This window comes from Gossypium arboreum, unplaced genomic scaffold (assembly GCF_025698485.1).
Source record: "Gossypium arboreum isolate Shixiya-1 unplaced genomic scaffold, ASM2569848v2 Contig00202, whole genome shotgun sequence".
In the NCBI taxonomy this organism is placed as follows: domain Eukaryota; kingdom Viridiplantae; phylum Streptophyta; class Magnoliopsida; order Malvales; family Malvaceae; genus Gossypium; species Gossypium arboreum.
The window spans coordinates 42,942-67,500 of record NW_026440319.1 but is presented as its reverse complement, the minus strand read 5'-3'; the positions used below and the strand labels follow the sequence as shown (position 1 = coordinate 67,500).

At 33.8% G+C, this 24,559-nt stretch overlaps 2 protein-coding genes, 3 non-coding genes and 3 pseudogenes across 5 annotated transcripts; 7 read left to right on the top strand and 1 right to left on the bottom strand.

Annotated features, from left to right (window-relative positions):
• Nucleotides 1-1,416, top strand: part of LOC128288324 (30S ribosomal protein S3, chloroplastic-like) — a 2,970-nt pseudogene extending 1,554 nt beyond the window's left edge.
• A 294-nt stretch (nucleotides 1,417-1,710) lies between these two features.
• Nucleotides 1,711-2,022, top strand: LOC128288331 (50S ribosomal protein L14, chloroplastic-like). The gene has a single exon (XM_053024843.1). It carries the CDS (start codon nucleotides 1,711-1,713, stop codon nucleotides 2,020-2,022), a length of 312 nt encoding a protein of 103 aa, XP_052880803.1.
• A 449-nt stretch (nucleotides 2,023-2,471) lies between these two features.
• LOC128288326 (30S ribosomal protein S11, chloroplastic-like) lies at nucleotides 2,472-4,365 on the top strand. Its single transcript, XM_053024841.1, has one exon. The coding sequence runs from the start codon at nucleotides 3,287-3,289 to the stop codon at nucleotides 3,650-3,652; it is 366 nt and encodes a 121-aa protein (XP_052880801.1). The 5' UTR covers nucleotides 2,472-3,286; the 3' UTR covers nucleotides 3,653-4,365.
• On the top strand, nucleotides 3,769-7,404 carry LOC128288323 (DNA-directed RNA polymerase subunit alpha-like; annotated as a pseudogene).
• On the bottom strand, nucleotides 4,936-10,297 carry LOC128288327 (photosystem II CP47 reaction center protein-like; annotated as a pseudogene).
• A 6,027-nt stretch (nucleotides 10,298-16,324) lies between these two features.
• On the top strand, nucleotides 16,325-16,398 carry TRNAP-UGG (transfer RNA proline (anticodon UGG)). The gene has a single exon. It is a non-coding gene; the product is annotated as a tRNA-Pro (tRNA).
• Nucleotides 16,399-16,576: 178 nt separating this feature from the next.
• Nucleotides 16,577-16,650, top strand: TRNAW-CCA (transfer RNA tryptophan (anticodon CCA)). The gene has a single exon. It is a non-coding gene; the product is annotated as a tRNA-Trp (tRNA).
• A 4,706-nt stretch (nucleotides 16,651-21,356) lies between these two features.
• On the top strand, nucleotides 21,357-21,430 carry TRNAT-UGU (transfer RNA threonine (anticodon UGU)). The gene has a single exon. It is a non-coding gene; the product is annotated as a tRNA-Thr (tRNA).
• Nucleotides 21,431-24,559: the final 3,129 nt, after the last annotated feature.

Here is a 24,559-nt window from a genome sequence, read left to right as displayed (position 1 = left end):
GGGTTTTTTAGGCTTAGGATTCAAAAAAAATGGGCGGACCACAGTATAAGCTAATAACTATAGCACTAATAACCAACTCATCGCTTCGGATTATCTGGATCCAAAGAATCAGTCAAGATATGATATATTGGTCATATCATTATAGCAACTGAATTTTTTTTGCATTAAGTAAAAGACAAAACCAATCTGATTATGAATAGATCGAAATTGTGAAGCAAAATAAAAAGTATGTGGATAAATAGAAGGATGAGAGAAAGAGAGAAACAGAAATAGCAATGAAATGATATAGGATTCCAATATGTAAGGTCTATGAAGCATCTCATAAAGAGCAATGTAATAGAGCATCAATAGAGATTCATCAATAATTAGATGAATATCTGTTCATTGAAGAAAAAATCAAGAGCCTTAACTTAAGTCAATAAAGACTGAGAAGGTTGACTCAAGAAGAAATTTTATTTTATTTTATTAAATAAATATTAAATTAAAAAATTAAATTAATAAATATTAATAAATTAAGGCTCCATTGGAGAATTCAGACCTAAGCATTAATCGAGAGCGATGGGGACGACGGAACCCGTGAATGCAGAGGATTCTATTGAAAACGAATCCTAATGATTTATCGGGGAGGATGGCGGAACAAACCAGAGACCACTGCATTTCTTTTTATTCTGATTCTGAGAGGTCATGGGTTAACCTGACAACTGAACTAGAAAAAGAGTAAATATTCGCCCGCGAAAATTTGAGTTTAATTTGATTGTTCAATTTTTGTCGATCTGAATCTGATATGAATATGATAAAAAACAAAATAAAGATTCGTTATAACATTATAACAAAACCAAGATAAGACATTATCTAGAAATAGAATCCGTGTTTAATTCCTTATACTTATATATATATCCAATAGATCCAAACAAGATATACAAATTTCTAATAGATCAGATAAAATCGCAAAGCAAAGAATCCCAAGATTCAATTATTCATTAACTACCCGTATATCTTAAGATTAAGAATTAAATATTTTTTTATTCATTTTTTTTCGCGAGGAGCTGGATGAGAAGAAACTCTCATGTCCAGTTCTGTAGTAGAGATGGAATTCATAAACAACAACCATCAACTATAACCCCAAAAGAACCCGATTTCGTAAACAACATAGAGGAAGAATGAAGGGGATATCTTATCGAGGTAATCGGATTTGTTTCGGTAGATATGCTCTTCAAGCACTTGAACCCGCTTGGATTACATCTAGACAAATAGAAGCGGGGCGCCGCGCAATGACACGAAATGTACGCCGTGGTGGAAAAATATGGGTACGTATATTTCCAGACAAACCCGTTACGGTAAGACCTACAGAAACACGTATGGGTTCGGGGAAAGGATCTCCCGAGTATTGGGTAGCTGTCGTTAAACCGGGCAGAATACTTTATGAAATGAGCGGAGTAGCCGAAAATATAGCCAGAAAGGCTATTTCAATAGCGGCGTCAAAAATGCCTATAAAAACTCAATTCATTATTTCAGGATAGGAATATAGAACCAAAGGAAAGAAGTCTTGTCTTGGGAATAAAAAAACAATTGCGAGTTTCCTTTTTTTTTTTTGACAAACAATATTTCTTTTTTTCTTCGTCCTTTGTTACATTGAAAAAAGAGATTTCAAAAATGATTCAACCTCAGACCCATTTGAATATAGCAGATAACAGTGGGGCCTGAGAATTGATGTGTATTCGAGTCATAGGAGCTAGTAATCGCCGATATGCTCATATTGGTGACGTTATTGTTGCTGTGATCAAGGAAGCAGTACCAAATACACCTCTAGAAAGATCAGAAGTGATCAGAGCTGTAATTGTACGTACTCGTAAAGAACTCAAACGCGACAACGGGATGATAATACGATATGATGACAATGCTGCCGTTGTCATTGATCAAGAAGGAAATCCAAAAGGAACTCGAATTTTTGGTGCGATCGCCCGGGAATTGAGACAGTTAAATTTCACTAAAATAGTTTCATTAGCTCCCGAGGTATTATAAGACGAGACCCAAGTATAGTTAGAGTATTTAGAGTATTTAAATGGCATAGATTAATTAGTAGATTGTGTCTCACGTATATACCTTTACTAAGTAAAAAAAAAAGACCACGTTGGTTATATCAAAATTCGGGAGCAACAAAAATTTTAGTTTACCATGGGTAAGGACACTATTGCTGACATAATAACCTCTATACGAAATGCTGATATGAATAGAAAAGGAACGATTCAAATAGGATCTACTAACATCACTGAAAACATTGTTAAAATACTTTTACGAGAAGGTTTTATCGATAACGTAAGGAAACATCGGGAACGCAACAAATATTTTTTGGTTTTAACCCTACGACATAGACGGAATAGAAAAGGACCACATAGAACTATTTTAAATTTACGACGGATCAGTCGACCAGGTCTACGAATCTATTCTAACTATCAACAAATTCCTAGGATTTTAGGCGGGATGGGGATTGTAATTCTTTCTACTTCTCGGGGTATAATGACAGACCGGGAGGCTCGACTAGAAGGAATCGGTGGAGAAATTTTGTGTTCTATATGGTAATCTGTCCGGTATACGAATTGTATCCGAAACTCTCCATTTGTGCAAAAAAAAAGAAAAAGCACGGGTTGTCTAATAGAACTCCTCCTGCCCTACGGTAGTTGATACGTCAAGGAAGTTTTACCTGGAATAAAAGAACAAAAAAATGGATTCATGAAGGTTTAATTTAATTAGTAAATCACTCCCACTCTGGATTCCTTTAGATAATGAAGATCTGATTTTAGGTTATGTTTCGGGAGAGTTTTACCAACGTGGGATAGAGTCAACAAAAGTGAAGTAAGTGCTTATGATTCAACCAGGGGGGCGTATAATTTATAGACTTCGCAACAAGGATTCGAACGATTAGGTAGTTTTTTCAACTTCAAGATTTCTTTCGGGGGGATCCAATTCAAATTTCAAGAAACTTATTTTCTTCCAATAAGCGAATTCGGAAAAATTTAAGGAATAACAACTATGAAAATAAGGGCTTCCGTTCGTAAAATTTGTGAAAAATGTCGCCTAATCCGTAGGAGGGGACGAATTATCGTAATTTGTTTTAACCCGAGACATAAACAAAGACAAGGATAATCTTTCTATTCTAAAAAGAACTCCTGAAAGAAAAGAAACTAATCTTAAAGAAAGCGATAAACAAATAAAAATAGAAGATCTGTTTTGACATGAAATGGATATATCCATATATCTCTGACTTATCTTTATGAAATGATAAAATATGGCAAAACCTATACCAAAAGTTGGTTCACGTAGGAATGGGCGCAGTAGTGCACGGAAAAGTGCACGTAGAATACCAAAAGGAGTTATTCATGTTCAAGCAAGTTTCAACAATACCATTGTTACTGTTACAGATGTACGGGGTCGGGTAATCTCTTGGTCCTCCGCCGGCACTTGTGGATTCAAGGGTACAAGAAGGGGGACCCCTTTTGCTGCTCAAACCGCAGCGGGAAATGCTATTCGAGCAGTAGTAGACCAAGGTATGCAACGAGCGGAAGTTATGATAAAGGGTCCTGGTCTCGGAAGAGATGCAGCATTACGAGCTATTCGTAGAAGTGGTATACTATTAAGTTTCGTACGGATGTAACCCTATGCCACATAATGGCTGTAGACCTCCTAAAAAAGACGTGTAGAAATAAACACTAAAGAGATTTCAAGAGAAATAAATGATTCAATGATCTGATCAAATAAAATAATATTACTATGGTTCGAGAGAAAGTAAAAGTCTCTACTTCGACTCGGACACGACAGTGGAAGTGTGTTGAATCAAGAACAGATAGTAAGCGCCTTTATTATGGACGCTTTATTCTGTCTCCACTTATGAAAGGCCAAGCCGACACAATAGGCATTGCGATGCGAAGAGCTTTGCTTGGAGAACTAGAAGGAACATGCATTACACGTGCAAAATCTGAGAAAATACCCCACGAATATTCTACCATAGTAGGTATTCAAGAATCAGTCCATGAAATTTTAATGAATTTGAAAGAAATTGTATTGAGAGGAATTTGTATGGAACTCGTAACGCCTTTATTTGTGCCAAGGGTCCCGGATATGTAACTGCTCAAGACATCATCTTACCACCTTCTGTGGAAATCGTTGATAATACACAGCATGTAGCCAGCCTAACCGAACCAATTGATTTGTGTATTGGATTACAAATCGAGAGAAATAGAGGATACGGTATAAAAACGCCAAAGAACTTTCACGACGGAAGTTATCCTATAGATGCTGTATTCATGCCTGTTCGAAATGCGAATCATAGTATTCATTGTTATGGGAATGATAATGAAAAACAGGAGATACTTTTTCTAGAAATATGGACAAATGGAAGTTTAACTCCGAAAGAAGCACTTCATGAAGCTTCTCGTAATTTGATTGATTTATTTATTCCTTTTCTACATACGGAAGAAGAAAACTTACATTTAGAAAACAATCAACACGATGTTACTTTACCTTTTTTTCCGTTTCATGATAGATTAGTTAAACTAACAAAAAAGAAAAAAGAAATAGCATTGAAATATATTTTTATTGACCAATCAGAATTGCCTCCCAGGATCTATAATTGTCTCAAAAAGTCCAATATACATACATTATTGGACCTTTTGAATAACAGTCGAGAAGACCTTATGAAAATTGAACACTTTCGCATAGAAGATGTAAAACAAATATTGGGCATTCTAGAAAAGAAGTAGAAAAAGCATTTCGAAATTGATTTATCAAAATTTTTAATCCAATGGATTTTGAACCTTCAGCACAATCCATAGATTCGGACCAGAATTGAATAAATGTATCTAGGGAGAATTCACTTTGCCTTTGAAGTGACTACTCCCTAGATACGCACATCATGATATTTTTTTTTTAATTGATTCAATTTAAAAAAGACCTAAAGTTAGGGATTTATCAATCGGTAATGTTGCTCCAATACCCAACCAAAGGGCTACTGCAGTACCAATCAAAAAAACGGTTGTCGCTACTGGACGACGAAATGGATTTTGGAATTTATTAACATTTTCCAAAAACGGTACTGTTAATAATCCCGCGGGTACTGAAACCATTAAAAGAACACCCAATAACTTGTTAGGTACTGTACGAAGTATTTGAAATACAGGAAAGAAATACCATTCAGGTAATATTTCCAAAGGAGTTGCAAATGGATCCGCGGGTTCACCAATCATTGAAGGTTCTAGAACCGCTAAGCCCACGTTACAAGCAATAGTACCGAGAATTACTACTGGAAAAATATATAAAAGATCATTGGGCCATGCGGGTTCCCCATAATAATTATGACCCATACCTTTAGCTAATTTAGCTCTTAATACAGGATCGTTCAAGTCAGGTTTTTTTGTTATTAGGATAGGTGAATTTTTCTAGATCCATCCCCCAAAGGAACCGGACATGATAATTTTTCATCATCCGGCTCAAGCAAAAGTCAATCGAATCAAATGGATACAAACGGATACCTATAAAATAAATCTATATTCTATATGTTTAAAATAAATCTATATGTTATCCCCACATATATGAATGGTTCCATATGTAAGAAAAAGTTACCTGATTCCATTTTACGGAGTTGCAATTATACATTCCAAGGAATTTCATTTTTACAGGTAAATGCTCAATACCCAAGTAGGCGTACAAAATTGATCGTGATCAAGTGCTTTATGGGTCGTCTTAGGCCTTGCGATTCACCTTTATCCCAAAAATATATCGAGATTTTTACATACAAAGGATTTACTTGTTACTAATATAGTCTAGCCTTTGCTCTTCTTTAGATCCCTTGTTTCACTCCGATAGTATAATTAAATCGGGTCGATGCAGAAGAAATGAATGCATTTTCATACTATTAAGATAAGAAAGTAAAAAAAAAACTAAAATCTAATTTTGATTATGCCAAATCACTTATTCTACTGGATCTTACGGAGCCCTATTTATACACAACATCGTCAGGTCTGATCATAGAAAAGATTCTCTTCAAGCGAACCAGCCTATCCTTTGTATGGGGCTTACACGGTGGTTGAAACAAAGACACATTTGGTTGTGAATTCCAATGTAGCAGATAAAGGCATATTTCTGCACGGCCCAATCAATAGTTCAAGTCACACACTCCCATAATCCATTTTCTTCGGGGAATTCCTTCAACTATTCATGTCAAATAAATACTAGAATATTGTTGTAGTTGAAAGGAAATATCCAAATACATGTCTTATTTTTTTTTTCAATAATCCATATTTGTAGCAATGAAATACTATTGTTCCTCCCCCAAGTAATAAGATAAATTATTGGTTACAATATAGCTATGGTCTATATTCTCTATAAAGGACCAGAAATGCCTTGCTTACGTATCATTAGGAAATGCATTAACATAAATACAGCAGTAAGAAGGGGTAATACAAAAGTGTGTAAACTATAAAAACGGGTCAAAGTGGATTGTCCCACACTAGCACTTCCACGTAATAACTCTACCAAAGGCGATCCTATTACCGGAATAGCTTCCGGAACGCCTGTTACGATTTTGACTGCCCAATAACCAATTTGGTCCCGAGGTAAGGAATAACCTGTTACGCCAAAAGATGCGGTCAACACACCCAGAACCACGCCTGTAACCCAAGTTAATTCGCGAGGTTTTTTAAAACCACCAGTGAGATAGACACGAAATACGTGCAGGATCATCATTAAGACCATCATACTTGCCGACCATCGATGAACTGATCGGATTAACCAACCAAAGTTAGCTTCAGTCATTATGTATTGAACAGAAGCAAAAGCCTCAGTAACGGTTGGACGATAGTAAAAAGTCATAGCAAATCCTGTAGCTACTTGTACCAAAAAACAAGTAAGCGTAATTCCTCCTAGACAATAAAATATGTTAACATGAGGAGGAACATATTTACTAGTTATATCATCTGCAATCGCCTGAATTTCGAGGCGCTCTTCGAACCAATCATAGACTTTATTGAGATAGGTAAACCAAGAGGACCCCCCCCCGAGAACCGTATATGAGAATTTCATCTCGTACAGCTCAAACAAAAACACCCAAGTATTAGCTGAAACGGATATGGAATAGAAAGTTTGAAACTTCTTAATCTTTTCATTCAATTTTATCTGAAGACACAAAAGAGTGAAAATCCGAAAGCTCTTTGTTGTAGTTGTAATTATAATGCCAAAAAATCAAGTCGGCGCAGTCGTCTTTATGTTGATCGTTACAGGCCTCTTGAATCTTCTATTTACCTACTTATTTCTTTTTCTTTGCTTTGATTTGTTCTTTGTATGAAATGTGGCTTTATTCTTGTTTTCTTTCTTTTTGATAGGAATTCTCTTGTTAAGACCCTATGAATCAATTGAAACTTCAGATTCATACCAGAACCGCGATGATTCAATAAAACCTTCAAACTAAGTCCAAAGATTCTTTGAGTAAGAACCATTGGATCATCACTTATTCAATCAATAGAATAGATATAATAAATAAAAATACAAAGAAAAGAAAGGTTTGTCCTTTGATCAAAATAAGCATAAACTAAATGAGAGTTTGAAAGAATAAAAAATCTTTCGATTTATAAATAATATAACTCTTTCTTTGAATTTTTTTTTTGAGTCCGGCCGCGAGGTTTGAATATTAAGTATGAATCATAGTTCAAATACTTTGTGATCCATTTCATATATTCCGTGCTCCAGATACTAGAATGACTATCCGACGGGATAAAACTATCTCGATCAAGATGACAGACCCATTTTCTGTACTATCAATAGGATCAATTATAACAAGTCACACACTCATATTCCGGAAATACAGAAACAAATAAATTTCGCGGTCGAACTACCGAAATAGAATGGGGCTAAAAAATCCGAGAACTAAAAGTTTCAATTTTTGTATTGAAACGCGAGGCTTCGTGATTCTTGTGAATCTAATTCATTGAAATTCCATCCAGTAAAACGGAAGAATTATAAATCTCCAAAATAATAGATAAGAATATCGCAAATAAAGCCATTGCGACACCCATCAAAGGAGTCGTTCCCCATCCAGGGGCTACCTTACCATATTCCGAATTCAATGGTTTCAAAAAATCCCCTACAACAGTTCGTCTTGGACCAGATCTAGAACTACCCTCAACGGTTTGTGTAGCCATAAATCTTATTTTGTATTCAGTGAGATCTGTTGACTTTGTATATCATTCCGCTGTAAATAAACAATCTTATCATAGACCCATTGTGATCTTGAAATTATATAATAATGGAAACAGCAACCTTAGTCGCCATCTCTATATCTGGTTTACTTGTAAGTTTTACTGGGTACGCCTTATATACTGCTTTTGGGCAACCCTCTCAACAATTAAGAGATCCATTCGAGGAACATGGGATTAATTGAGTAATGAGCCTCCCAATATTGGGAGGCTCATTACTTCAATTGAGATAATGAAAAATCATTTCATTTTTTTAGTTAGAATTTTAGGCGGTTCTCGAAAAAAGATAGCGAAAAAAATTATCCCTAGAGTAGATACTAAGAGGAATGTATAAACCAATGCTTCCATAAATTCGATCGTGGTTTACAATTATAGCTTCCGTACCTGTTTATTTGGAATCATCTCCCGAATAAAGAAAGAACAAGAATCAAAGAAAAGGCAGCGATTTAAATCAAGATTTTTCCAGCAGCCTATGGCAAATCACAAATAGAAGTAGAAGCAAAAAATAACAAAGCAATCTTGCATCAGACTACTTGTCTTCTTGTAGTTGATCTCCAAGTTTTGGAATGCTCCAAATTCCACTTGAGCATCCAAATCTGGATCAATACCGGCAAAACATCTCTGAACAGGGTTCTAGCACCATGCCAAATGTGTCCGAAGAAGAAAAGCAAGGCAAACGAAGCATGCCCAAAAGTAAACCAACCCTCGGACTGCTACGAAAACACCATCGGATTTCAAAGTAGCACGATCTAATTCAAAATTTCACCCAATTGAGCACGTCTAGCATATTTTTTCACAGTAGCAGGATCACTATAACTCACTCCATTGAGTTCGCCGCCATAGAACTCAACAGTTACACCTACTTGTTCGACACTATACTTTGATTCTGCCCTTCTAAAAGGGACATCCGCTCTAACAATTCCGTCTCCGTCTACCAAAACAACCGGAAATGTTTCAAAAAAAGTAGGCATACGACGTACAAAAAGTTCACGCCCGTCTTTATCTCTAAAGATAGGGTGCCCTAACCACCCAACGGCTATTCCATCCCCGTTGTCCATTGAACCCGCTCTGAATAATCCTCCTTTGCCGGATTATTGCCAATGTAATCATAAAAAGCTAATTTTTCAGGAATTTTAGACCAAGCTTCTGATAAACTTTGATTTTCGGCTAACCCAGCACTAACCCTTCGATATATTTCTTGCTGGAAGTATCCTTGATCCCATTGATAACGAGTAGGACCAAATAATTGATGGGGTAGTTGCTGAACCATACCACATAGTTCCGGCAACAACAAAAGCTGCAAAAAAGACAGCAGCTATACTACTGGAAAGGACGGTTTCAATATTTCCCATACGTAATCCTTTGTATAAACGTTGGGGCGGGCGGACACTAAGATGGAATAAGCCCGCTAATATGCCCAATGTCCCTGCTGCAATATGATGAGAGGCTATTCCTCCCGGAACAAAAGGATCAAAACCTTCCACGCCCCACGCCGGATTTACAGGTTGGACCTTGCCAGTTAGTCCATAAGGGTCCGACACCCATATTCCAGGACCATACAATCCTGTTACATGAAATGCGCCAAAGCCAAAGCAAGCCACTCCTGAGAGAAATAAATGAATTCCAAAAATCTTGGGCAAATCCAAAGAAGGTTTTCCTGTGCGCTCATCACAAAAAATTTCTAGATCCCAATATACCCAATGCCAGATAGCTGCCAAGAAGCACAAGCCAGAAAACACAATATGTGCTCCGGCCACACCTTCGTAACTCCAAATACCCGGATTTGTTATAGTCCCCCCTGTAATACTCCAACCGCCCCATGAATTGGTTATTCCTAAACGAGTCATGAAGGGTATAACGAACATACCTTGTCTCCACATTGGATCAAGAACGGGATCGGAGGGATCAAAAACGGCTAATTCATATAGAGCCATTGAACCGGCCCAACCAGCAACCAGAGCCGTATGCATTATATGAACAGAAAGCAAGCGACCGGGATCATTCAATACGACAGTATGAACACGATACCAAGGCAAACCCATGGAAATACCCCTTTATCAACGAAAAATAGACACTATGTAACTTTATTGCATTGGAATACCTCCCCTTTTGGGTGGATTCTTTCGGAGAAAGGATTAATATTTGTTCTATTCCATTAGTAATTAAGGGAAGAATTCGGCTCAGAAGAAAAAAGAGAAGCAGATCTATTCTATACCCGATAAGTATCAATACGCAATGGGGGTTGATCCTATTTTTTATGAATGAACGTATCCCTATTTGTTCATCATTCAAAGGACCTATTGGTAAGAATTCTCTTTCATTCATTCTGTCTTTCTTTATTTTATATTTTATGGCCTTATTCTATCTATGTATAAAATATGAGGCCAATATTATTAAGACCATTATTACGCTTCCAGATCAAAGTGAAATATAGTATTTAATTCTTTTCTTTCCTTTAATGCCTATTGGTGTTCCAAAAGTTCCTTTTCGAAATCCGGGAGAGGAAGATGCAGTTTGGGTTGACGTATAGTGCGACTTGTCAAATATATTGGGTCATATGGGATTCCCCCGTTCTCTCGCCCGATCGAGATATCCTCTGTTTCGCCCAAAAAAGATTGATTGAATTATCAAAATTTGTAGCGTGAAGTGTAATGAAGTGCAATTAGAGATCCATTTCATTTTTTTGGGGGGGTATCCAGATTAATATTTTCAATTAGAATGATTTATGGTTGGCTTGGTTGGACCGAAAAAATGAAGCATCCAGGCTCCGTTTAGAAAAAACCCAATTGGTAATACATTTATGATTACCACCTATATCATAATCATAAATCTTTTTTATTTACAAATTCGAAATAGAAATAAGAACGATTTCAAACTATTAATCAATCGAATAATATGAGAAATACGTTGAATATTTGGCGGAAAACATGAAAGAAAAAGGAATTAAAATAAAAAAGGAAATGAAATCATAGCAAAAAGATGTGGTATTGGGTCATTTGTCCTATATGCGCAAATCAAAATCGGGCGGATCTTTACTCGGAGTAGAGCATAAACCTAAAAAAATTGAATAAAAAATTGATGAAACCCATTCAGGAACAAGAAAATGACATCGTGATTTGATTGAATCCCAATGAAAAAAAATAGATCAATGAAAAGTTTGTGCGATAAGTTTAGCGAATTTTTCTATATTATAGATTATAGGAAAACGGGCCAAAACTTATCTTTCTTTAATTTCATTTTATTTAAAAATGTAAGAAAAGCCCTTCGTTAGAAATTAGAAGTTAGAAAAGGCACACTAGAAAAACGAAGGATGGCTGGAATCTACACATTGATTTTTTTTTCGCAATTTTTGTTGAACCGTATGCATCAAAAGGTGCCTGTACGGCTACTAAGGGATACAATTTTATCCTAATCAACCGACTTTATCGAGAAAGATTACTTTTTTTAGGCCAAGAGGTTGATAGCGAGATCTCGAATCAACTTATTGGTCTTATGGTATATCTCAGTATAGAGAATGATACCAAAGATCTGTATTTGTTTATAAACTCTCCTGGCGGATGGGTAATACCCGGAGTAGCTATTTATGATACTATGCAATTTGTGCAACCAGATGTGCATACAATATGCATGGGATTGGCTGCTTCAATGGGATCTTTTCTCCTGGCCGGAGGAGAAATTACCAAACGTCTAGCATTCCCTCACGCTCGGCGCCAATGAGTTTTTTTTATTTGATGGAAAGAAAAAAGAAGACTATGCCTTCGCCATATGAAATATGAATTAGTAAGTAATAATAGCATGGCACTTCGAATTCGATATGATATTTTTTTTGATTTCTTTTTTTTTTCAAAACATTAGATTATGTATCGAAAGAGTAGTATGAGAGAAAGGGCATTTCCAATTTTATCTTAGCTTTCGTGGGCCCATCTCAGCGTCACAAACTTTTTTTCTTTTCACACCAGAGGCTATTAACAATATTTATAACAATATTTATGTTATAAAATAAAAGAGTACGAAAAAAAAAGACTATTTTTTTCTTTCTTTTTTTTGAAAAAAAAAAGAAACTTTGGGATTGCTGAATCACAGACGAAATAAATATATAAAGCAACGGAGCCATCATAGTATTTTTGAACTTTTCCGAAAAAAAAAAGAAGGGTGGTAATTGGATTATTTAGTGATCTGGGTCTAATAGACGCTCTCTATTTTCTCTTTTTTTTTTCGATGAAAGAAAAAAGAGAATTCCATTGTAAAGCCGTATGCAATGCACAAAAAATGCCTGTACGGTTGTTCAATTCTATCTTTTTTTCTTATTATTCTTTAGCTATTTTTAGCTATTCTTCTCGCCTCATTATGTGAGTTAGAAGAACCTTTTATTATGTTATATCATCAGGGTAATGATCCATCAACCTGCTAGTTCTTTTTATGAGGCACAAACAGGAGAATTTATCCTGGAAGCGGAAGAACTACTGAAACTTCGCGAAAGCCTCACAAGGGTTTATGTACAAAGAACGGGCAAGCCCCTATGGGTTGTATCCGAAGACATGGAAAGAGATGTTTTTATGTCAGCAACAGAAGCCCAAGCTCATGGAATTGTGGATCTTGTAGCGGTTAAATAAGTTAAATAACAAATAGCAATAGCAACGATTTAACACCAATCCACAATTTAATTAAGATTGATTTAATCCCTCTTCTTCCTTTCCTTCTTAACTTAAGCCTAAAGCCTAAGGGGTTAATATTTTATTAATCTATTAAATAGAAAAAGAAGTAATTCAGAATCATCTGGTTAGGATCGATCTAAACCAGTCTATTATGTATATAATTCAGTATGCCAACTATTAAACAACTTATTAGAAATGCAAGACAGCCAATTAGAAATGTCACGAAATCCCCTGCTTTGGGGATGTCCTCAGCGCCGAGGAACATGTACTAGGGTGTATGTGCGACTTGTTCAGATCATGGGCTGAGAAAAAAGAAACAACTTTTTCAGTATCAACGATCCGTACCAGTGAATAGAATGGGGTTCGTCCGTTCACTATCTAAAAAAGCTAGATCTACCATATCCTTCTATTGTGTATGAAATTTATGGTTTCCATTGGCGCAAATCCAATCTTAGAATTTAAGATGAGAAAAAATTCCCCATTGGTAGCAAATGCTTATCCATTAAGCGGGGAAAATCCTATTTAAAAAGCAAAAAGATTATGCTTCGACTCTTGCAAAGAACGGACTAACAGGGTCAGCTGCCCAATTAATCCTCATCCTTACATACCGTTACTGTATAAGATAGATCTCGTTGTGAAAGATCTATTACTGGAAAATTTATGAGTAGAGCCGAAGAGTGTGAACTGTACAAGTTACCAATTAAATGAAGGAATGAGCTCCGGTGTATAGAGAGGACCTCACCGTTTAAGAAGTAACCATAGAAACGATGGAACCCACTATTTATTTATCCATTTCTATTTACTCCTTTATTTTAGTTAATATGCTTTTTTTGATACCTAGTATCAATACAATTTCTTATTTCAAGGCGAAATGAAATGCCTAGAAAAAAGGAAAAATCGTGGTCGGGACGGTTAGAGTAGCAAAAGCCATTGGAATTTTTATTTTATACATTGGAAGAATCCGTTTTGTTATTAATAGACTAGAAAAGAATAACTGAAAGAAAGAATTAGTTATTCATCAAAATTTCTTTTATTCAATGACCAGAATTAAACGGGGATATATAGCTCGTAGACGTCGAAAAAAAATTAGTTTATTTGCATCAAGCTTTCGGGGGGCTCATTCAAGACTTACTCGAACTATTACTCAACAAAGAATAAGAGCTTTGGTTTCGGCTCATCGGGATAGAGATAGGAAAAAAAGGGATTTTCGTCGTTTGTGGATCACTCGAATAAATGCAGTAATTCGTGGGTTGGGGGTATCCTATAGTTATAGTCGATTAATACACAATCTGTACAAGAAACAGTTGCTTCTGAATCGTAAAATACTTGCACAAATAGCTATCTCAAATAGGAATTGTCTTTATATGATTTCCAACGAGATTAGAAAATAAGGAGATCGGAAGGAATCCAACGAAATGCTTTAAATGAAATGGGGTTCCCTCGAGAATGAACTCGGGGAAGGTAGAGTAGAAATTAATATGATAAAAAATTCTGATTCTGATAAGGTCATCAAAACAAGATGAGCGAAGACGCTCAATAAAAAAAATATTTTTTTTCTTCCCCAACCGGATTCGATTCTTTTGAAGGGGTAAGCCTATTTATTTCTGGTTCTAAGAGCAGTAGTTCTAGTGGTCGACTCGCTTCTTTCAAACTGTTTCTCATTATTAAGAAAGGGTAACGAAGATAAAATACGAGCTTGTTTTATAGCAATAGTAATTAATCGTTGTTGTTTTAAGGTCAATCTATTTACTCGCCTAGATAATATTTTTCCTTGTTCACTAATAAATCGACTAATTAAACTCATGTTTCTATAATCAATTCGATCCCCCGATTGGATCGGGGGCAAACGCCTACGAAAAGATCGCTTGGATTTAAGAAAGAGTCGCTTGGATTTATCCATGATTTCTTTATTCCTTATTTCTAATATTTCTAAAAAGAATCCTATCCCTATCTCTATTTCTAAAATCCTATTTTGAAAATTCAAATTATAGAATTAATATAATAAATAGGATTTGGTTTGTTTATTTTATTATTGTATTGTTTATTTTATTATTATTTATCATTTCAATATATAATTTAAATATATATAAATTAAAATATATTAATAATATTTAAATAAATAATATTAATAATATAGAAAGAAAATATGCGTTATATAACTAATTATATACTTAATATATTATATACCTAATGTCATATTTTCATATTCTCGGGAAGTGGTGACATACGAGCACTTGATTCGATTTATTTCTTTATCTCCCCGTGAATTGTATGTTTGTAACAATAAGGACAGAATTTCTTCAATTCCAATCGACTGGGCGTATTGTGTCGATTTTTTTGAGTAATATACCTGGAAATACCCGTTGATTCCTTATTAACGCCGTTTCGAACACAACTGGTACATTCCAAAATAATCGTTACTCGGACATCTTTACTCTTGGCCATGAACCTCCTTTGAGTTTTTAATTCACCCAACTTTTCTATTTTCCGATCAAAAGCGAAGAAGAAAGGAATGAAAAAAAAAAGAAATAAAAGTTGCTAACTCAAAACCAAATCTTGAAAGATTTTGTTGCAATCAATATAGTAAATCAATATAGATTTATAGTAAATAATAAGAATAAGTAATACAACGATTTCGAACTCTATTTAGAATCAAACCACCGTACGGTATTTTCTTTAAGTATCTTGTAGGATACTGTTGTTCCAGCCACATTTCTCTTTTCGCTCTACTAGTAATTTAATTGGAGCTTGAACCCGAGTTTCGGTGAGGTTGAATCCACTTTTTTCGTTCTACCTTCCTTATTTATTTTATCTAATTCTTATCTAATTCTAAAAAAAAACTAAAAAAAGGGGGGGGGCGAGAGAGTAGTCACAGATATTTGATTGTATCTCGATCTAATCTTTTTCGCCCCGTCCCGCGACAATAACTCGAATTAAAAAAAAGGGAATGTTAACGCATCCGGGAAGAAACGATTGATCTCTATCAATAAACCCGCTAAAGAACCGAACCAGAGAGTACTTAGTACCGGTGCTACGGAAAGATATGTTTTTAGATCTCGCATTTAAAATCCTCCTTCTTTATCGTATTACATTATGGTAATACATATATAATCGCATGTATGTGTGGTTAAAGACCACTTGGATTTGTCTATTTGTACCCGGAATTCCTAATTCAAAATTCAAATTTAAATGTACAATGATTCGATAGATAAGATTTTCCTTTCTTAAAACAGCAAAACAAAATAGGTCCCTTTCCGCCTGAGAATTCCCGCTAAAAATATTCATTTATTATTCATTATATGGTTGTTATATGATATGAGACCAAAAAGAGGAAATGGAAAGATCCGTTTTGTATATCAATAGATGAAATAAGGGTGTGGAAAACAAGACAGGGATTCTCTACAATGACATTGTAGGCCAATTGAAAGGGATGTAGCGCAGCTTGGTAGCGCGTTTGTTTTGGGTACAAAATGTCACGGGTTCAAATCCTGTCATCCCTACCTATTACTTCTCCTTTGAGCAGTAACGAGGGAGTCGTTTTAGATTGATTAAAATTAAGCATACATAATCTATCGTTTTCTCATATTATATATGATATATGATAGTATAGTTGTGCGCGATGTATTGGGGTTATAAAATAAAAGAATCCTCTTTTTTACAGTCTTATTTATTAAGAAAGCGCTCTTAGTTCAGTTCGGTAGAACGTGGGTCTCCAAAACCCAATGTCGTAGGTTCAAATCCTACAGAGCGCGATTCCGCTCTTGTTAGGTCGAAAATTACACCGAACTGAAAAAAAAAATTGAACAGCAATTCGAATTTGACCTCCTTGGATTAAATTATTAAATTCAAATTATTAAATAAATTGAAATTAAAAAATTTAAGAATTAAAGGGGTCAGTCAAAAAAAGGGTATGTTAATTAATCAAAGGTCCAACTGATCACCACGTCTGTATTGTAAATATGCGGTTACGAATAATCCAGCCAAAGTAATAGGAATTAGACCTAAGACGATTCCAAATAGAAAAACTTCAATCATTTCAATTTATTTGAAAGGAGAAAAAGAAAGGTAATATCTATCCCTAAATATTAATTTCTATTGCCCATGAATATCAATACCTAATAATTGATAATTAACACGGTAAGGAGCTATAGAATATATGGAATAGGGCAGAAAGCTTTGTTTTTATGAATTGTTCGTTCATTGAATTAATTTTCAAATAAGTCGTATCTTACTCAGACCAATAAATAAAGCTGAGGTTATAGTTAAAGCCGCTAGTAAAAACCGAAATAACTAGTTATAGTAGGCATGAAGGAGCTAAATGAAATATGTTCTTTTTATACATATGTTTATAAAGCACTTACCTAAGTTTCAATTTTTAAACGAGAGGGGGATAAGCAAAAATACCAATTGAAATAATAAGTTCAATTGAAATTTTTTGCTTCATCAATCATTATAAATGGTATTCACAAAAATAGAGCGGCAGGACAAGAGTAGAAAAGAAAAAGAAATCGATTCATCATCTTTGTAGTTAGGTCAAGAAAAAACCTTTGGATCTAATACAAGAATACAAGAAAGGCCGCCTCACAAATATTGATTAGTAGAATTTTTTTTTATTCCTTGCTCTTTTTTTTTTATCTATATCTAACGACTACTCTTACTTGTTACTAGACGACTAAGCAATTCCTTAAAATAAAAATAAAAAAAAAAAGAGGGCTTCCAACAAAAAACAAAACCTCTTGTGCAACTACGAAAAAAGTCAATTTTTATATTTCGCATCTAATTGACTTGCGGAAATATGATAATTTCCTTCATGAATTATTATAAACCAACTCGTTGGATTCACGGGTTACCTGATCTTCCGTTTCTAGGCCCAAGCCAATACCTCCAGGAATTTGAGGAATTTTCTATTGCATGATACCTGGTTATACATCGACAAGCAAGAAGAAGAAAGAAATTATCTAGCACTTCACGTCGATATACTGTTTGAAATTGCGTTGCTGTGTCAGAAGAAGGATAGCTATACTGATTCGGTATACTCTAAAAATACCTTTGGTACAATATTGACGATCTCACAAAGATTTAGTTTCGGTGAATTCCCATTTACTGATCCCATCTTTTACGGAATCGATCCCCTACAAGAATATGTGGAGCTCGGCATGTCTGGAAGCACAGGAGAACGTTCTTTTGCTGATATTATTACCAGTATTCGATACTGGGTCATTCATAGTATTACTATACCTTCCCTATTCATCGCGGGTTGGTTATTCGTCAGCACAGGTTTAGCTTATGATGTGTTTGGAAGCCCTCGTCCAAACGAGTATTTTACAGAGAGCCGACAAGGAATTCCATTAATAACTGGCCGTTTTGATTCTTTGGAACAACTCGATGAATTTAGTAGATCTTTTTAGGAGGACCCAATGACCATAGATCGAACCTATCCAATTTTTACAGTGCGATGGTTGGCTGTTCACGGACTAGCTGTACCTACCGTTTCTTTTTTGGGGTCAATATCAGCAATGCAGTTCATCCAACGATAAACCTAATTCGAATTAATTATAGAGCTATGACACAATCAAACCCGAACGAACAAAATGTTGAATTGAATCGTACCAGTCTCTACTGGGGGTTATTACTCATTTTTGTACTTGCTGTTTTATTTTCCAATTATTTCTTCAATTAAGAAAAAAAAAGAGTAGTAGAATACTAAATAATAGTAGGAATTCTCTTATCCCATTCGGAAGGATTGTATCTCATAATTATCTATGACTGTTTATGTCTTTAGCATGACCACTTGATGAAATGCGGAGGGAAGCGGGATAAATGGCCGATACTACTGGAAGGATTCCTCTTTGGATAATAGGTACGGTAACTGGTATTCCTGTGATCGGTTTAATAGGTATTTTCTTTTATGGTTCATATTCTGGATTGGGTTCGTCCCTGTAATATGGAATAATGGATAATGGGACGAACTAAGTTATAGGCATGAAAGTGTAAGAACTCATCGGGGCCCGCCTCTACTTTCTTTGTCTGATTCGCGAGGAAGGGTCCTGTTGAATTCTTAATGATCATGATCATAATATTTTGGTCGTATAAATGACAACAAATGGATCACTTTTTCTGATGATTTTTCTGAAAAATGAACTCAATTTCAATTAATTGATTCATAGCATCTGCTCTTCGATAGTATCTATCGATACTTTCAAGGTTAGAAGAAAAAAAGGAATCACTCAATTGGATGACACAATACAATATATATTTAATATTTCTTTTTTTTTCTGTCGACCAGATTCAAACCTTTTCTAGACTAGTCTAACCTTACTCGATTTATTTTAGTATTTCATCAAAGTTTGAAATTATTTTATAAGTTTATCGCCTTGATTCTATTTTATCAAAAAAAATCGGTAAGGATTCCTTCTCTTTTTTTTGGTTGTCCATTACTTAGTATATTATACTTATTTCGACTTATTTTATACTTATTATATTATCCTTATTACTTATTCTATTATAAGTAAATCGAAAAAATAAAGGGTTCTGAAAAATCTGGAAAAATCGAAACTAAGAATAGAAATCTTTGACGAACGGGTCCCGGAATTGTTATTATTTCGACACAAGAAAAGGAATTTTACACACCCTTTTCTTGTGTCGAAGGCTAGAAAGACGAAGAATACTCCCTGTAATTATTTGTTCCCCTCATTTAATTTATCCTTCCTTTCTATTCTCCACTTACTTATCTTATGTTTAGTATCTACTCAAATTGAATTTAGAAAACAAAACCTATTCTGTAACATTTAAATCTGACACTGACAATAGGAATATAATTACACCCCCCCCCCAATTTAGTCCAATTTAGATTGAAAAATGAAAAAAAAAGAGGTAAAGACAAATAGTCTTCTTCACAATATACATATTTTGTTTTGAATTTTGAATGCGGTAAAAGCAATTCCTAGAGAAAGAATAGAAACAAGCAAATCCTTTTTTTCTTATTCTCGCTTGCTGAACCTTTGTTCATGTTTATTTTCGTAAAATAATAAAATAATAGGATTTGGCTCAGGATTGCCCATTTTTCATTCCAGGGTTTCTCTGAATTTGAAAGTTATCACTTAGTAGGTTTCCATACCAAGGCTCAATCCAATTAAGTCCGTAGCGTCTACCAATTTCGCCATATCCCCTTTTGTGTCTTGAGATTAGGATCTCATTAGGATGCCCTCCTTCCCTTTCTCCTCCTTTCCCTTCTTTCATTTGTTTATTTTCTTTCGTTTATTTATTTGCTTTTTATGCGAAACCGTTGAATTTAGTAGATATAGATACAGATTCTTATATCGAAGGGTCTTTACCTATTTTCTTGTTTGTTTATCCGTTTTCGTCTCTATCGGAGACCCATATTAATTTTATTTGGTCCAAAATATTTTATCATTTCTGTATTCGCAATTCAATATAGATGGGTATTTATAACATATATATGTCCCTCTTACTCTCAGTTTTCAGGCAATTTGGTGGAATACTGAAGGGTCGATTCTTTTTTCGTCTTAGCTTCTGTCTTTATGAATGAAAACAAAAGAAAGGAGTCTCATTATGATCTGGATTTCATTTCTATGGGTTGCATCTTTTTCTTTAATTTCATTTTTATTCTTATTATTAGACTATCCTATATAACCATAATAACTAAAAAATAAAATGAAAATTGAATTTATCTATTAAAAATGAAATGAAATTAATTATTTTTTTATAGTATAATAGCTAGAACTAATTATTTCTATTTAATAACTAGAACTAATTATTCCATTCATTTCTATTTCGAATTCGAAGATAATTCAAATTTTTGAGTCTAAAAGAGTTTCATTCTAATTATCTAGACTTATAACGTTTCATTTATATAATCATAAAATATATAACTGCATAAAAAGATTTTGACTCTAATTATCTCTATTTAGAACTCTAAACTAAATAGAAATAAATTTAATCTAGATTAAATCTATTAAATCGATCGATTAAATGAAATTATATAAAAATTTTCTATTTCTATATAATTTAGATGTAAAATATACTAAAATATAAAATAAACTAGAAAATAAAATGGAGTCAGTAATATTAGTAATATTACTATATTAATATAAAAGAAATATAACTAAGATATAAAAAGATATTAAATATATTAAATATATAAAATATATAGATAAATAATAAATATATATATAAAATTTTAATTTAAATCGAATTATTAGATTCTATCAACATTAGAATATTAGATTGAATCTACCATTATTATATTAAATATGTTATATTTATATTAAGTTTATATTAAGTATGGCATTAAAAATTAGAAAAATTCTAGTTTTTCTAAATTGAGTCTCTAATTCATATTAATAATTCATATTAATTATGAATAACTAATAGATAGTTAATAGATAAGATCTAATAGTTTGCTGAATCCCTATGGATACCAAATTTCTATTATTTGAGCCTGCTTAGCTCAGAGGTTAGAGCATCGCATTTGTAATGCGATGGTCATCGGTTCGATTCCGATACCGGCTTTCCTATTTGTTTGCTTTTGCCTTTTTACATAATTTAGAATGTTTTTTTTGAAATCAAAGAACAAACAGTGAAAAAGCTTTTTCCCCTTTTCTTTCCAATTCTTTCCAAAGGTCAACAATCTGTTTATTATCTCGTCGAAACTTCCAATTAGGGATCAATTTGAGGAGTTAGATCTTTGCAGAATAAATCAAGAAAAAAAGGGAAACTCTTTTGGTTTAATTTATTTATCTATTTAATATTATATTCAATTTATTTATATATTATATCTATTTTATTATATATATTCTAAATATTTTATATCTAAATATTTTATATATTTTTATATTTATATATTAATATTATTTTTATATATTATATATATATTTATTTCTATTTTGTATACATTATATACAATACAAAAACAAAAAGTAAAGTATGGATATTGATCCAATTCATCTCATTTATTTGTAGTACAATCCTTCAGTCGATTTCGCTTCATTTAGTTCAGTTTTAATTTCGGTTTATGAAATTTCAATAAAATTCAAATTAATAAGGAGTCCTTATGTCACGTTACCGAGGGCCTGTTTCAAAAAATACGCCGTCTGGGGGCTTTACCGGGACTAACTAGTAAAGGCCTAGAGCCGAAGCGATCTTAGAAACCAATCGCGCCCCGGTAAAAAATCTCAATACCGTATTCGTTTAGAAGAAAAACAAAAATTGCGTTTTCATTATGGCCTTACAGAACGACAATTACTTAAATACGTTCGTATTGCCAGAAAAGCCAAAGGGTCAACAGGTCAGGTTTTACTACAATTACTTGAAATGCGGTTGGATAACATCCTTTTTCGATTGGGTATGGCTTCGACTATTCCTCAAGCCCGTCAATTAGTTAACCATAGACATATTTTAGTTAATGGGCGTACAGTAGATATACCAAGTTATCGCTGCAAACCCCGAGATATTATTTCAGCGAGGGATGAACAAAAATCTAGAACTCTGATTCAAAATTATCTTGATTCATCCACCAATGAGGAATTACCAAAACATTTGACCTTTCACACATTACAATATAAAGGATTAGTCAATCAAATAATAGATAGGAAATGGGTTGGTTTGAAAATAAATGAATTGCTTGTCGTAGAATATTATTCTCGTCAGACTTAAACCTAACTAAAATAACAAAACAAGGGTTCTGCCCCCTTTTCACCTGAGTTAAGGTTAAGTAAAGGAAGACAGGGGAATGGGTTTGATTCGAGATTTTCTCCTATTCATGTATGATAGATACAAGGAGATTTTCATCCCCATGCTATTTTACGTATTCCATATTAAAAGGAATTGGGAATAGAGAACTAAAGAAGGGTCTAATTTTTTAGTATATGTTCTTATTTGATACATTGTAGTCAGTTACATTGGCGAATTAGGTGAAGGTGGAAAGAGAGGATTCGAACCTCGGTAAACAAGAGTCACATAGCAGTTCCAATGTTACGCCTTGAACCACTCGGCCATCTCCTACATAATTATTATGGCTGATACCCGAGCGAATAGCGAGTTACTATATTAGATTGTTCGATAGGTACGAACAATATCAATTCTAACTAGGAAACTTGCTATAAAAATAGAAAACTTTTCATCACTTTTTTTATCACTTTTTCTTTAGCCTCTGCTCGAAGAATTTTTAAAATGGAATGGGTCTACTTTTATGTTATTTCGTACTGTACACTTCCTTTGTTTGTGAGATCATTTTATTTTCTCACGAGGGGTAATGAAAAGAGTTATAGAATGGATTGCTACCTATGCCTAGATCGCAGATAAATGGAAATTTTATTGATAAGACCTTTTCAATTGTAGCCAATATCTTATTACGAATAATTCCGACAACTTCAGGAGAAAAGAGGCATTTACTTATTACAGAGATGGTGCGATTTGATTATTATTATATATATATTTTACTTTATTCTCTTTATTCTTTATTTATTATTTACTTTTTATTTACTTTACCACTCTCAGTCTTAGGAAAAAGACATTATTCAGAATAGAAAAAGGCTATTGAAAACAAAAGAAATCTACGCTTGTTGAAGGTGAAGTTTATAAATAAAGCAATTCCTTCTGTCGTATCCTCGATTAATGCAACCTCAGATGCTTCAATTGTTGATTCGAGTATTGAGCGAAAGGTTACACCTATGGGTCTGTATTGTGGGTCAACCCTACTACACTAGTACCAATAGGCATAGAGGAAGAAGCACTACGCCTAGGAATCAACAACACGAAAACTTTGTTATTAATGATTCTTTATCGGGATCGGAACTAAGAGAAATGGTTGGGACAACAAACATCCATCTTGTTCGTACTTTGATACCCATATAACCATCGAAGATTGTTGAAGTGACTAATTCCTGGAAATTAAGGAGCGTTGACATACAAAGATAAAGAAGTTACTAATTGCGGAAATATTAGCCTACTAAAGGCACAAAAATAGAGGGAAACTGCTGAAAGTTGTCATAAAATGGGTATTTCAATTTAATATTTGTACCTGTTATTGTTATATTGTTTAGTTAGAAATATATCTTATAACGATTATATTATAATTGTATATTATACTAATTATATCTAAATACTAAGTATATCTAAGCGAATCTATATATCTAATAGATATCTAATAAGTGCAAGGAATGTAGAATTAAATAAAAGGACTTGCCCATCTTTTAAATCAAATAAAATAGATATATGATAAGATAATCCACTTTCTTTATTATCTTACTTTATTCTTACTTTTCTTATTATTCTATTGTTCTTGTCTTCTAATTTGCATTTTTGAATTTAATAAAGAAAGAGTTTATTACAAATTGTCGAAAGATTCGATTCGTTAGAATCCGATCCAAGAACAGGGATTATTAGTAAAATAGAATTTTCGGAGATATAGAAAGATGCAAAACTCTATATTTCTATTCTATTTTTCTCTATTTAAATTCTATATACATACGCAATAGAGGAGGATAAAATTGTTTTATTTGTCTCTCCAAATTCGAATTTCATTTCACAGAAGGAAAATTCGCTTTTTATCTTGTTGCTAGAGGTTTACTCATTAGTAATATCGGATAATGATAATAAATTATCCACATAATTTGTTTTCGACAATTTTTGAACACAAAG

Coding starts and splice junctions, on each gene's coding strand:
- LOC128288326 (XM_053024841.1), top strand. CDS start 3,287: ATGGCAAAACCTATACCAAAAGTTGGTTCACGTAGGAATGGGCGCAGT.
- LOC128288331 (XM_053024843.1), top strand. CDS start 1,711: ATGTGTATTCGAGTCATAGGAGCTAGTAATCGCCGATATGCTCATATT.